Here is a 13,942-nt window from a genome sequence, read left to right as displayed (position 1 = left end):
AGACTTTTATTCTGTCACCATGGTTTCCACTTGTCTTTCAACATATCCTGCTTTTTTCATCCATTTACCTAAAAATAGGATCATAATTTAAAAAATAAAGATCATGCAAAATAAAAAAAAAAGGCTCTAAACTCATTATTGAGGCCATGACTTCTTTAGGATTTATTTTCTAAGAGGTATGATTATTTTTACATATATTCTTGTATAATTGGGCTCTCTGGGTATCTGTTGGCGTCACTTCGTGTGGGAAAACAAATCTTTAAGAGTTTATTTTTGAGGCCTGAAGGCTACTTCCACTTCTTATATACAGTCTACAGTGAGGAACAAAACAACCATGGTAATACAGAGGACAGAAACATGAAAAGGAAATAAAAAAAGTCATAAAAAGAGAATGATAAACTTGGTTCATGAGTCACTGTGATGACTGGTGCTCATTAGGCGCTTCGGGTACTGTGACATCTGTATGCTGTTGAGTGGAACAAGCCTGGAACAAATCTTTTCCTGTCTTCAAGGAATATTGTCTTATGAATGAATCATATTTGTCTTTTTATCCTCTGTAAAGAAAATATTGAAAGTTCCATATGATGCTTTAATCAGGTGATTAATTAAATGTGTTTTATAATGTCATCGTCTTCCACCAGTTTGCCGAGTGGTGTTTGGCCTACGGAACCCACGGCTGTCGCATCCCAGATCGACCTTACTCTCTTTTTGAAGGTACCAAATATTCGTCATTCACAAGTTTAACTAATTACTGCTTTGACATTTTCTTCCATTACTGGAGTAACCATCTTTTGCAGCAGTGAAATAGCCGGCCCTTTATTTTGCATTGCAGACAACACGCCTCCTTCCATCAATATCCAATTAAACTGCCTCCTGTGTAATTCTGTACAGAAAGTTCTACTTGTACCTTTTAAAATAATGCTTAATAAAAACAGACTTTTTGGACAAATTAAAAGGTACTAGTTTTCAGAAAATTAATGATGTTCCAGCAGACTGGATACAACTGCTTTTTTACCCTGGCTTATGTTGATTCAACTCCACTCAGTTCTACACAAGAAAATATGTGTCTTTAGAAACAACCCTCTCAACAGTTGGTCAAGTATGAGAGTATGTGCTGGTCTCATTTCATATCAACATATGAAACTGGAGTAACTTTTTTCTTCTACACCCTATTAATATTATAGTCATTATCAGAATAACACTTAGTACAAAGATATGAAAAGTTTCAGAATTTCTGTATTTTAATTATTTTTTTGTGAAATCTGAGCTGGCCTACAAGCCTGAACTGTGGATACTGCACTTAAGACAATGTATAAAAAATCAGTAAGTTCCTATTAGAGGAAAATACATTTTATATGTTCTGTTTGTTCCTTTATTGTGCAGAAAATGTACCAAACTGAGACTTCAGAACCGAGAACCGTACTAAAACTTAACTTACAATTTTGCTACTGATTAACCCCCTCTGGCTAGCTAGCTGGTTACTGAGTCTTCTTCTGCTGCTTCCTTTTCGTCTCCACCCGTTTTATGGTAACTAGCTTAAAGAACCACTACCGCCCCCTACTATGAACCAATTAGTTACACGGTAGTACCTCATTTTTAGCATAATATCCATATTTAGTTTATTTTAAAAGACGATTAAAGCTGCTGTTGGTAGTCGAGATATCAGAGATATCAGTTCAAAGAGAGATTTCAAATGTCAACACTACCCCTCCCCTCTCTGCTGTCGTAACCCCGCCCATAAAAGATTGTTGTGCGTGTTTTATGAGGAAGTAGCGGCTACCCAGCCAATCAGGGCGACGTAGTGGGGCCGCCACTCAACCCAAACAGGACAGAGGGTTGGGGAGTAGCTCTGATTGGTCCGTGATAACGGGAACGAGTGGAATAATACCATTGCTTGATACAAAGGCCTTGGAAACACAGAGATTTCGACATAATCTCAAATTACTTCACTTACCGATGAGTACCAATGGGTATTATGACCTTTTCTCCAAACCCAGCAGAAAAAAAAGTAACGTTTTTTACACCATTCCTACCACCACCAGCTTTAATCTTTGATACCAGCATATTGCGACAGTCCTTGTTAGATCAGCAGGTTTGATGATCCAACAACAGCTGTTAATCTGATATAAAAAAATAATAATAACTGAGCAGTCACTGGTAGAATATTTACGTCAGTGTTTCTATTGGGTTATAATGGTGATATTAGCTGTTGTTTAGCAATAGCTAATTGGTGATCATAAATCTAGTTTGACCTTCAAACACTACTCTATGTCTCTCTGTGTCCCTGTATTTTGTATTTTAAGAAATTGCCTACAATTTGTCAGATATCCTATGTATATATTGCACCCTGCTGTATCACATCGTTCTTTGGATAACAACACTTCAGAGGAAAACAACCTTGAAGTGGGGATTGAAATGTTTAAAAGCGGGTAGTAACGAATGTGTTTCTCCTCTCAGGTATGGCAGGGGCCATCTACTACTTATCGGAGATAGCGCAGCCTGAAGCTTGCTGCTTCCCTGCATTTGAACTTTGACCTGCCAGCTGATGGGACTGAGGATGATGAAGGGAAAGGATGCATTTTTGTTGCAGCGTTCAGCCTTGGTTTTCAGGATCAGTCCAAATACGGCTTATACAGAGGAATGAGTGCAATTGTGTTTTGAGGTAATCACACATGTTGTTTGGTTGTATAAAATTTAGAATATGTACAAAAATAAAAGGGGGGTTATTTTAAGACCGGTTGAATGTTATGAATCTGGAGGAAAGAAGTCTAATTGAAGAAGATGGTGTGAATGGATGTTTCTCCTCTTGAATATGGACACTTACATCCTGTAGTACATGTCAGAGGAATAATGTCAAATGTTATTAAACCTTCACCTCTGAGGTCCCTCCTCATCCTCTACGTGTGTTGGGCTGAAGACTTGGACCCTGGTTCTTCTTTTTGCTTACACAAGTGATAGCCTGCTGGCTTGGACACAGAAGAACACACTCACCACCCTCAGCCTTACCGTAGCACCTAGGCCAAGAAAGAGGGTGTGTGCGTGTGGATGTTTGTGAGTGTATGTGCGTTTGTATAAGTGAACTAAAGCTGTTTTGGTATTTCAATACCTCTGCATGCTCACTCTAACGGCTCTCGGTGCCTCATATCCTGTCAATGTAGTGATTTCCTCTTCCTGTATTTGTAAGTGTGGCAGTTCAGTTCTCCGGGTATTTATCACATTGTGGGGAAAGATTCTCTGTGGTCCTCATTTAACCAGATTTTAGTATTGTTTATTTGATCGCCAGACTATTTTAAAGCTTATGTTTGATTTCTTTATTTCTTGTGTTAACTAAAAACTATAAGATGCTATGTTGCACTTCTTTCTAAAGAGGAGAAGGTTAGATTGGAAAGCCTTGGAAGGCTAAATAAGAGCGTTTGAGTCCTCTTTTTAAAAAAAGTCTGCTTAGTGTTATTGAAGCTAATGTACCAACTATGTTTTATCGAAGCCCTTTGCTCTCTGTAGCTCAATATTTGGCTTTTTGGAGGGCCTTTATGCTTTTTTATGCTTTTTTAAAATAGCTTTGCTAACTAATATTCTAACGGATTTCTGCTTAATTGAAGAGATACTTTTTCTTTTTCTTATTTAGTTATTTTGTAATAATTTTTGACTAGTTAGGTGCACAAGTCAGAACTAATGCTAAAGATTGTATGTATTCTTAGCAAAAAACATGTGCAGTGTTTAGTGTTTTACTGTAAAAAAAAATAAGTTGCATTTTAAAATATACTTTTTAATACATTTTTTTTTTAGGCTCCTTGTTTGAAACAAAATCAAAAAAAGTTAGCGTGGCGATTAGCTTCTTTAGCTAGTCAGCAACGTTTTATCCTGGTTAAAAAAAAAAAGACAATTTTCCCCACAATGTGTCAAGTGTCAAATCATTTGGAGTAAAAGTGTATTGTGCTGAAGAGGTTTAAAAATTTGGTCTTTTTGTTTCAAGCTACAAAAGCTAATTTTGTATTTATAGCATTTCTGCTAAAGTCACACCAAGCTAGCTTGTTAGCTTGCATCTAACAGCATGTATTGGCCTTCAGCTCAATAGTAAAACATTTTAAAATATATATTTAATTTGGATATGGCCTCAAATTGATTCGGGTACACTACATATGTGGCACATGATGCTTTGAATAACGTGGGTGATGGTTGGAGAAGGCCAAGGAATCTGTTTTTTTACTTAACTGTCTGAACTTGTTAACTTAATATCACAGGTGTTTGTACTGGCCTTAACTTTGCCCTCCAGAGATACTACTCATGCTCACCTCCCAGTTCTCACTTTGTTTACTCACTTTACCTTTAATGTACTGATATACAAACAGCCATGAACTTAGACATCTCTCTTGTGTGCATTCATGAGGTTTTGAGAAATGGAACCAAACATGTCAGCCTCTGTATCATTTCATGTAGACTCACAGGTTTGTGGATCAGACACCTGACAGTGAGAGTGATTCATAACTGATCATCTCATAAGGTCACATACTTGTATTCTGGATGTATTATGTCTACGATGCTTTGTGGAAATTGAAGCCCATAGCTCAATAAAATATGTCTGAAATCATGCCAAATGGATCAAGGTTTGCAGCATCTAATCCTTATTAAACAATATTTTAAGTTTTTATTTTAAGCTTCTGTGAGGAGCCAACTATTGAATTGAATTTAGTGCCCCTAGTGGACAATGCGGTTGTCTTATCTCTCTGCTGATGGTCTCCTGTAAATGCATAGGTCCTATCTTCTAAGAGGAAATCTCTTCCTCCCGTCTTAACCATCAGTTGTATCACTCATCAAATCTCTGCCTTAGAAAAGGTCAACAAAGTCTGTTTCTACACAAGCTGTAACTCACTCTGCCTGGCGGCAGTGGAATCAAGCCTAAAAATTGACCATGTTAGACCATGTCCAATGATCTCGCTAGATTTTGTAGCTCACATAGATGCATCAATTTTTGTTTCAGTCTGTTTCACAACTAGCTAAAATCTCCACTATGTCCATGAATTCAGACGGCCCATGAATGCACATAAAATGCCTAATTCTCTTGCAGAGGTCTGTTATGAATGTCTTTGCATGAGGATGATTTCACAGAAAGAAATGTGTGTGTTAAGAGTGTCTTCCTGACTGGTCCTAATGTGTTCGGTGGTGATTTGTATTGGAGTGTTTGACCTTTGTCCCAGTCTGTGTATTTGATTTGCTGTCGGCCTAATTGATGTCAAATATGAATGTTTGTGTGTTTATTTTCCACATTAAACTCCTGAGCTTCAGTGACAGCAGCAGCAGTGAAAATCTAGATTTCTTTATTGTTTTTTTTACGTTGTTTTTTTGTATAGTCAGTGATGACGAATTACAATAAGCTATAGTGCCAAAAGTATTCACGCACCCATCCAAATAACTGAAATCAGGTGTTCCAATAACTTCCATGGCCAAGCAGCTGCATCCAAGCCATACATCACTAAGTGCAACGCAAAGCATCGGATGCAGTGGTCTAAAGTCTGCCGCCACTGGACTCTAGAGCAGTGGAGACACGTTCTCTGGAGTGATGAATCGCACTTCACCATCTGGCGATCTGATGGAACAGTCTGGGTCAAGCGGCAACCTCCAGTCTCAAACTATGAAGCCCATGCGGAAGTGTTATAAACTGCAATACATAGCTTGAGGCTTGCTGCAGAAACACCAAAACCACGTAGACATGAATGGGAAAAAGATGATCTTTGCAGCATTAATAAACATGTTTACAGCCTGGTTTAAAAAACGTCTTGGCCCTACGTAGCTAATCTCTCTATCGGCACACACTGTACGGGGGGTGAATTTTTTTTTCTAACGTGGCGGGTGTGGGTTTTTCAGGATCTGGGCTTGGCCCCTTAGTTCCCGGGAAGCTGGTCCGTGGGGGATGCTCCAAATATTCTGGCTTCACAGTCCATCAACACTTGTGGCATTTATATTAATATACAGTCAATGCAGATAACCCACAGACTAAATGAGTCATGGGTTGACTTGGAGCAGTGGGGAGGTCAAGTGCTTCATTGACATTTAGGCAGATGATCAGATTAATCAAAGGTTTGACACCGCTCACAAAAATACAGGAGTTTATGCTAACTACCTCATCTACTACTTCTTCTGGTTCTTGTACAGCGCATTTGAGTGGTCTGGCCAGTCAAGTTTATAGTTCAAGTGAACACCCAGGTACTTCACAATCTAAATGTCCGTTCTCTGGATGTTCAATGGTGTGGGAGGAGGGGGCTTGCGTCTTCTGAAATCCACCACCAGCTCTTTGGTCTTTCCTGCGTTGAGCTGGATATGGTTTCTCTGGCACAAGACTGCAGAATCCTGCATCAGTTCTCTGTACTCCCTGTCGTCCACATTGGTGATTAGGCCAACAATGGCGGAGTTGTCCGAGACTAATCTACAAGATATAAGACCACTCCTTTGGTCCCTACTTTGTGTCAAGTGCCATTAAGCAAATGTTATCATGCTTGCATATAAAACTGTATGGTGTCTGTGTAAAACATTTCTTAATGTCTGCCTTCAGCACATAGCCGTCAATGTAGGAGCTTAAATTAAGGTTTATAATGTGACGTTTTTATTTAAAATAGATATTGATTCACATTTATGTTTATTTCTAAGGTCTAAGTGGCGGTATTGAACTGGACAGCACACTGTTTAGGTCTTTCCAATATTCTGCTCTACTCAAGCTGTGTTTAAATGGCGAGGTAAAAACAAATATTTATGCCTCTCGGTGTATTGCACTTCACTGCTTTCCCCTGCATTAAGTCTGTGAAACAAGTCTATTGATTCTGTAGTCCAATATCCCTGTGAACAAAAAACAATGAACCCATTAGTCAGTTTCTCATTTTCTCAGAAGTGAAGTTTATTTACATATATACATCATATAATAGTACTTTTTCTTGAGGAGAGGAGGAGAGGTAAACAATGACAGGATGAAACAGCAGAGAGAACACAGGGTTAAGATGCTCAAACATTTCCAGTGGTTGCATAGTTTGATATGATTTAACAGAAAAGCTTCTCTAATATATTGTGCTGTGTGTTTTTTAATATCCACCATCCTGAGACCGAGAGACTTAGTTGCTGCACGGAGATCTGTGCTTGGTTTAAAACCTGCATCTGGCTTCCTGGAGGAGACCAGTGATCAGATCAGGGCTTAGATGATTGCCAAAGTAGCCTTTTAGTAAGTCTTCAGAGGTGTGTATTGTATCTCAAGAGCATGATGGACAAGAACAGGAGTCTGAAACTGCTAAAATGTGAAAACCAGCTATAAACCACTGTATCTTAAAAAAAGAGAAAGAGCAGATATAAACTAGTGAGCTTAGTTTATCATCAGGAAACTGGGCGCTGGGTAAAAACAGCCAGCCTGGCATTATCTGAAGGTACGACAACGCACTAACAGCACATCTAAAGATCAATACTAAACAGCTGTGCATGTTTATTTATTTTTTCTGGACAGAGACCAAGTTTAAATATGTCACAGGATTTGATCAGGGGTTGTGCCAGGTATATTCTAGAGCAGGGGTTCCCAAAGTGTGGGTCAAGACCTCCTAGGGGGTCACGTGACACTAATAGGGGGGTTCCGAGATGTCTTCCAAAATGTTTTTCCTGTAATCTAAAATTGCATATTTTAGCCATAATTGTAAAAATATCCACAAAAATAGTAGTTAAATTTGCAAATACATTTTTTCTTTTGTTACCAAATGACTCCGAATGTTAGGGTTAGCGTTAGTTAACAGTTAATTAAAAACAGCATTAGCAGCAGCAGGTTAATTCATGAAAGCACAGGAAACAGCCACATGTGCATACAGATAGGCTAATTTTCTGCAGACCAGCTAAATGAAGTATGAAGTAACAACAATATGAGGGACAGTGGGGGTCGCGGGTCTTTGGCACCTTTACTTTGGGGATCGAGGGACGAAAAGTTTGGGAAACCCTGCTCTAGAGAGGCCAAGATGTTACCAATTATTGCCAGGACACAGAAAGCAAATACAAAATATTGTAGTTACCTTTTGGCATAATTCATGACTGCTCCCTGTCTTGTCAGTCTGTATTTCATTGTCTCTAAAACACATTTTGGGAACAGGTTGGGCAAATAAAATAAAGAAAGTCAGAGAGATCGCTGTAACATGTAGGCCTGTTTATTGTGCTGGATCTACTGAAGCAATATCACATGAGAGGGAGTGATGTTGTTCTAAACGCCAGCACTGCCATGATTCAATCACAGGCTGAGGCCACAGATTGAGTGTCAAATACAGTAACAGCCTGTAAACTCAACATGTTGACCTCAGGTGTGATATCTCTCATACAAAAGTCCCAAGAGCTGCATGATGTGTTACAAAAAGAACAAGAAGTAACACGAGTAAGTTTTGTTAATTATTCATTTTCCTCCACCAAGAGAACTAGTTCCAGAATTCAATTTGAACTGAACCAAGCAACATAAACATTTTTCTACACCTTTAACAGCCACTCTTCTTTCATTAACTAGATGTTTCTGCATGTTTCTATTTATCGCTTTAGAGTCCTACAGTTACTTAAGTGTCCTGTGATCCTGAGGCACCAAGTTGATCAATCTAGACAAGCAGTCTGCTGTACTGTAGATCAACTGTGTTCAATCAATTATTCAATCAATCAAGCAATCAATCAATCAATCTTTATTTATACAGCGCCATTTCATAACAAATCTTATCTCAAGATGCTTTACAAAAAGAGCAGGTCTTGAAGGAGAGCACCTGGCTGAGGCGGAGTGATACAGAGTGAAAAGTCCCAATGATGTTATTCCAAGTATCAGTACTCATAGAATGCCTCGTCCAATCAGATTACACGGTCAGAACTCACTGTCAAATAATCGAAGCTTGCAGAACACTTGTTTGTTCATCACAAGCATAAAACATGTCCAGTGCAGAGGTTTATATCAAATCTGTGATGACTACAGCTTCTGTACCTGCTGCCTTGGCCAACCTCCTGCTGAGAGCACCGTCTGAGAAACATAACTACATATTTCTCCCTCTGATGCAATCACACCCAGCAGACTGAGATACTGAATTATTCAAAGCGAAGGTGTGTGCAGTTTATTTCAACCATTAAGTAGAGGTAAGAGTATGTTCATAGTACATGCACAACAGCAGGGGGAAGGATGTAAATAAATAACCTGGACATAAATATAGAAAAAGGTCTGTATCTGTGTGTTTACTGAAGTCTTGGGTGTATGTGCTTGCAGAGAGTTAGACAAGAGTCAATCAAATGTCTTTGCAATACAGAGCTGACATCAGGAAACAGCTTGGTTTTGGCATGACTGCTTTAAATAAGTAAACAAATACAGCTTCAACAACCACAGTTAATATGTTGTATCTCTTTTGCTTGATCTGAACACCATAAGACATTTTTCATGGCCCAATTTTTTCCCTCACAGATGTTCGCTCTTTTTCAAGACTACACTATACTTTGCTTCCTGCTCAATTTCAGCTTGTTATCAGAAGTGTGAAAAAGCATATTTCCCAAAATGTTAAACCTGAGAAATTGAAATGAGAAGCACTTCGTCTCCAATCTCAGAGATGCAATGAAAAGCTGCAGGGACACTATGTACTTCTATTATCACCACATTTGCTGCTAAAATGTGGATGGCTGTTTTCTCTCTGGCATATTGAGTTAAAAACAGATTTCTCAGTCAGTCCAGTTTGGCTTTTTATTATTTATCTTAAAGCTCCTGTGAAGAACTTTGTTTGTCAAAGTATTTTGAATAATCTCATAATTATCTCAGAGGTTACAGACATCAAACCATAGACTGTATGAATAATGGATGTAGTATCCGTGATGTCATCCATCTGTTTCTGAAGCGCTGTTTTGAATCCAATCGTCGGCGGGAGCCATATTGGAAATGCTGAACTCAACCTAACTGCTGTCCAGCTAGTGTGAGGTAAAGAGGCGGGCTTTGAGCCTTCTAGCCAACCGCTACAATGTTCCCGCCTGTCAATCAAGTCAGCTGTGCCTCTTATTAATAAAAACTTGTAATCTCTGCGTTATGAAAAAATTCACCCTCCGCACAGTGTGTTCCGATCGAGAAATGAGCTATCTGAACTACACTTGTTTTTTCAGGCTGTAAACATGTTTATTTCTGCTGTAAAGATCTGCTGTTTTGAATTAGTGTGTAAGTGGTTTACGGTATTTCCGTAGCCAGCCTCAAGTGGATACTTGAGAAACTGCAGGTTTTAACACTTGCGCAGTGGCTCAATTCTCGTGGCCGGATGTTGCTGCTTGCATCAAACATTTAAATATAGACCTTATCAGTCTTGTTGCAGATTCTCTTGTTTGCTCTTTTCCGTCATAAAGAGACATCATTGTTTATATCAGTCTCTTTTATAATTCTCACAGGAGCTTTAACCAGATATGTATAAACAGCTGCATCCAAAAAAACTGCTTTCATTGTAGTTTCCTTAAAAATGCAAACACTTTCACTCTGATAACTACTTATTTCTCCTGGGCAGTGACAAATAACCTCATTCAATTTGTTTGCTGCAGCAACCTTAAATTGCAAGGAGTAAAATATAAGGTTTAATCCAGTCAGATGAACGACTACACATACGCATCAATTCTCCAGAAGCTGTTTTTTTTTCCCTTGGTTTCCAATTCACTTGATTCTCTCTGGAGAGAGGATGTATGTCATGATTTCCTAAAGTTGCTCTGAGCTGTAGGAGAAGCAGCTCGATGCATGAGGCTGATGGCGCAGAGTGATAAAGCAGGAATGTCAGGTGAATGACATCCCTGCTGCAGCTCCTACACAGCACAATAACCCAACCAGAACATCGTCAGTCAGAGAGCAGAACTTATTTTCTTCCATCAACTATACTAATTAAAAACTGGCATGGAAATATGATCTTTCAACTACGTTGGCATTAACTGAGATTAAACCAACATTTTTTTTTCCATACAGTGAGCCTACAGTGCAATGTCACATGTCAGTATTCATGCAGCAATGAAACTGATATTTCGGTCAGACAACTCAAGTTAACTTAAGATAAAGTTTTTTGCTGCATACTGTATTGTGTTTGGCGTATGGGCTCCGAACCTCTTTACTCCTCGTAGATTATTTAAATGCAGACATTTAGATGACGTGTCAGTATGAATCAGCGCAGCTCGAGTTGTCTGCCTGAATTAGCTTGCAGGCGGCGCTCCATTAGATACAGTAAAATGCTGAGTTGTCATGTTTTTTTTTTAACTTGGTTAGCATGTCACCTCTGTAACCTGGCTCCTTTTAAACTCATGTGTATGGGCTAATGTCAGATAATACTCTCCATCTGCATTTTCAGGCTCTCCCTTTCATGTACATATAAGAACCATAGTAGCTAATTTAGCCAGATCCTCCCAGGCCAACTTGTCGTTAGCTAAGTTGACTTAGTACAACTGTCTTTTACAACATTGTGGTTCTATAAGAAAGGCTGCATCATGACAACACAAGAAGACAACACTAGTCAGCTAACTAGAGCTATAATAGCTCCTGTACTTTGTCTCTATTTTCTTCCCAACTGGTCCATCAATACTCCTCCGCTGGTAGTTTTTATACAGCTTCACACTTTTTTGTTTGATCAATTTGAAGAGTAAAATTACAGCGTTTAAAAATAATGCTAATGGGAAACTAGCAAACTTGTGAGAACTACTCCTCTTTGCTAGAGGACTTTTCTCAAAGGGTTGATATGCAGAGCTAAAATGAATGAAGCTAACAAGCTGAGCTTGGGTCCTATCACTTGAGTTGATTATGTACCTAAACCCTGTAAGCAAATCTAGTATTTCTCATTAGCCTATTTTGCATTTCTTCATGGAATGAACTGCATTAGCTTCAACATTTGAAGACTTTAAATGAAGGTCTGACCACGCCTATTGATATATCACATGTTTATCATGTATTGTCTTGTGCTGTTTGTTGTTTTGATGTTAAAAGGAGGCTGACTCACTGCAAACAAAATCTACCTACGGGTACAAATAAAAGTAACCTTGAACCTTGATATCATGCACCACATGCACAAAGGCCATAGTCCTCAAAACAGGTGACTTGGGTTCAAATCCAGGCTGCGCTGCATGTAATTCCCAAAGCTCTCTTCCCAGTTTCCTGTTAATATATCCACTGTCTTTTCCTACAAGGCATCAAAAGCCCAAATCCAGTGTTTTTATAAAAGGTTTGTATATTGCTGGCATCAATTATAAAACGTTCTCAAAGGCTAAATTTGCCATGCTGGCTGACCAGGACGAAGAAGACGAAGACAATGAGGCCATTCACTGAGTTACCCACCAGGAAACATCATTGAGGTGAGGCTACCCTCCTGTATAAGATAAAAGCTTTAACTACCTGTTCCACAGAATCTAAAATATGAAAAGTAGCACAAGTCAGCAGGACGGCAAGCTATTTTCACATCCATTAAGTCACTTTGAAAGCAGCAGCACACCAATCATCAAATGAAGCACCACTAAGACTCGGCATGTTTTATTAAAACTTGATTGGCATAGAATCAGCCTCGGCTCCATCTCTGCGTCACTCAGTTCATCAGTTCTGACTCATCTTGTGGCGAACATTGCTCCTAACAGGAGAACAAGCCTGTGACTACTGGTACAGCTCATTTTGCCATTACATAACTGGACTACACATACTGTCGTAAAAAATTCATCAAGAACTCATCATTTAGTTAAGAGCTCATCTTGCAGTAAAATGCTGGATAGAAAAGAAGTCAGTGTTATCCTTACTATTACTTTTGCGAACTATTATTACGTAGAATGATCTATTCCAAATCTATCTTCATCATGATGTTTTTCACTTCTTTCAGCCATGTGGTTAATAATTATTGAAAAACTGTCCTAAGACAATCAATGCCCAGCATTTTATTCCATGATGACTTTGAGTTCCTGTTCTGTTCTGCACATTTACAGTCTTAGTTACATTGGGAGGGGTGGAGGAAACAGGTGACAGTGCGTGAATCTGAATCCTCCAACTGAACAGGTCCATTCTCTCAAGTTAGATCAACACTGATCACTGGCACAGTCACTGTACATATGAATCCACATAAATGAAGAGTAAAGAAACACTTTAGATGAAGCAGTGTGTGAGTGAATGAGGGGTATTTCTGTGCATCTTGATTCTGGTTACTGTGTCTTTTGGTCTTTTCCACAGGATAAGGAATTGTGTTTTGAAAGTCTTATATCCACAAACAGTTTACTCGTAAAGACCCGCCAGGTTTTCCTCCTCCTTGTCTTCATCTGAGCTTTCTGACAATTCACCCTCCATTTGCCTTCTTTCTTCCCTTCTTTCCACATCAAGTTCCATTTTGTAAGTTTCCTGCATATATTACTTCTTGTCACTGTTTTGAAATATTTGTTCATAGGATGGAGGTGGATAGTTGCAGTATGACGGAGGCGGAGGATAGGATGCCATCATCATATGTGCAGAGCCAGGCTGTGCTGGGTATGCAGGGTGTGTCATGGTGACTCCTGGGTCCCCTGTCATGCCATTGACCCCGAAGCCCTGCATACTTCCTGGCTGCTGGGAAACTGGAGAGAAAAGAACAAATTCAATTTAGTATCAACTTATTTTCGCTTCATCCTTCCCTCACAACTCATGTTTAAGTTGGGGTATCAGTTCTTATGCAGATGATACTCAACTCTACATAACAGCTTCATCTTATGACTATATTTCCCAACATTTTCTCAATAAGTGCTTTAACAAATGAATGAATGAATGACTACCCCTGAAGGCACAAAGAGGAACTTTCATGTTGTGTTGATTGTGGTGACCCCTTTGTATGAAATAATGAGTGTTTTTCTGGGATGTACGACTGCAATTCCCATGAACACCATCATCCACTATGGTAAAGATGTGGCTTTTGTCGAAGCAAATGCATGGAATACAGGTCTTCCCCTTAAGACTTTTTGCAAGCAA

General features: G+C 39.1%; 2 protein-coding genes across 2 annotated transcripts in view; one reads left to right on the top strand and one right to left on the bottom strand.

Moving 5' to 3' along the window:
- The window catches only part of lancl2 (LanC lantibiotic synthetase component C-like 2 (bacterial)), a 37,531-nt gene extending 32,223 nt beyond the window's left edge, over positions 1-5,308 (top strand). The window contains exons 8-9 of the mRNA XM_034706680.1: positions 642-714; positions 2,458-5,308. Coding sequence (XP_034562571.1) covers positions 642-714; positions 2,458-2,534 — 150 coding nt within the window. The 3' untranslated portion in view covers positions 2,535-5,308. The remainder of the gene's footprint in view (positions 1-641; positions 715-2,457) is intronic.
- Positions 5,309-12,480: 7,172 nt separating this feature from the next.
- The window catches only part of vopp1 (VOPP1 WW domain binding protein), a 36,463-nt gene continuing 35,001 nt past the window's right edge, over positions 12,481-13,942 (bottom strand). Inside the window, exon 5 of the mRNA XM_034706598.1 lies at positions 12,481-13,554. Coding sequence (XP_034562489.1) covers positions 13,352-13,554 — 203 coding nt within the window. The 3' untranslated portion in view covers positions 12,481-13,351. The remainder of the gene's footprint in view (positions 13,555-13,942) is intronic.

Source organism: Notolabrus celidotus, chromosome 17 (genome assembly GCF_009762535.1).
Source record: "Notolabrus celidotus isolate fNotCel1 chromosome 17, fNotCel1.pri, whole genome shotgun sequence".
In the NCBI taxonomy this organism is placed as follows: domain Eukaryota; kingdom Metazoa; phylum Chordata; class Actinopteri; order Labriformes; family Labridae; genus Notolabrus; species Notolabrus celidotus.
The sequence above is the reverse complement of the archived record's forward strand: the minus strand, read 5'-3'. Positions and strand labels throughout refer to the sequence as shown.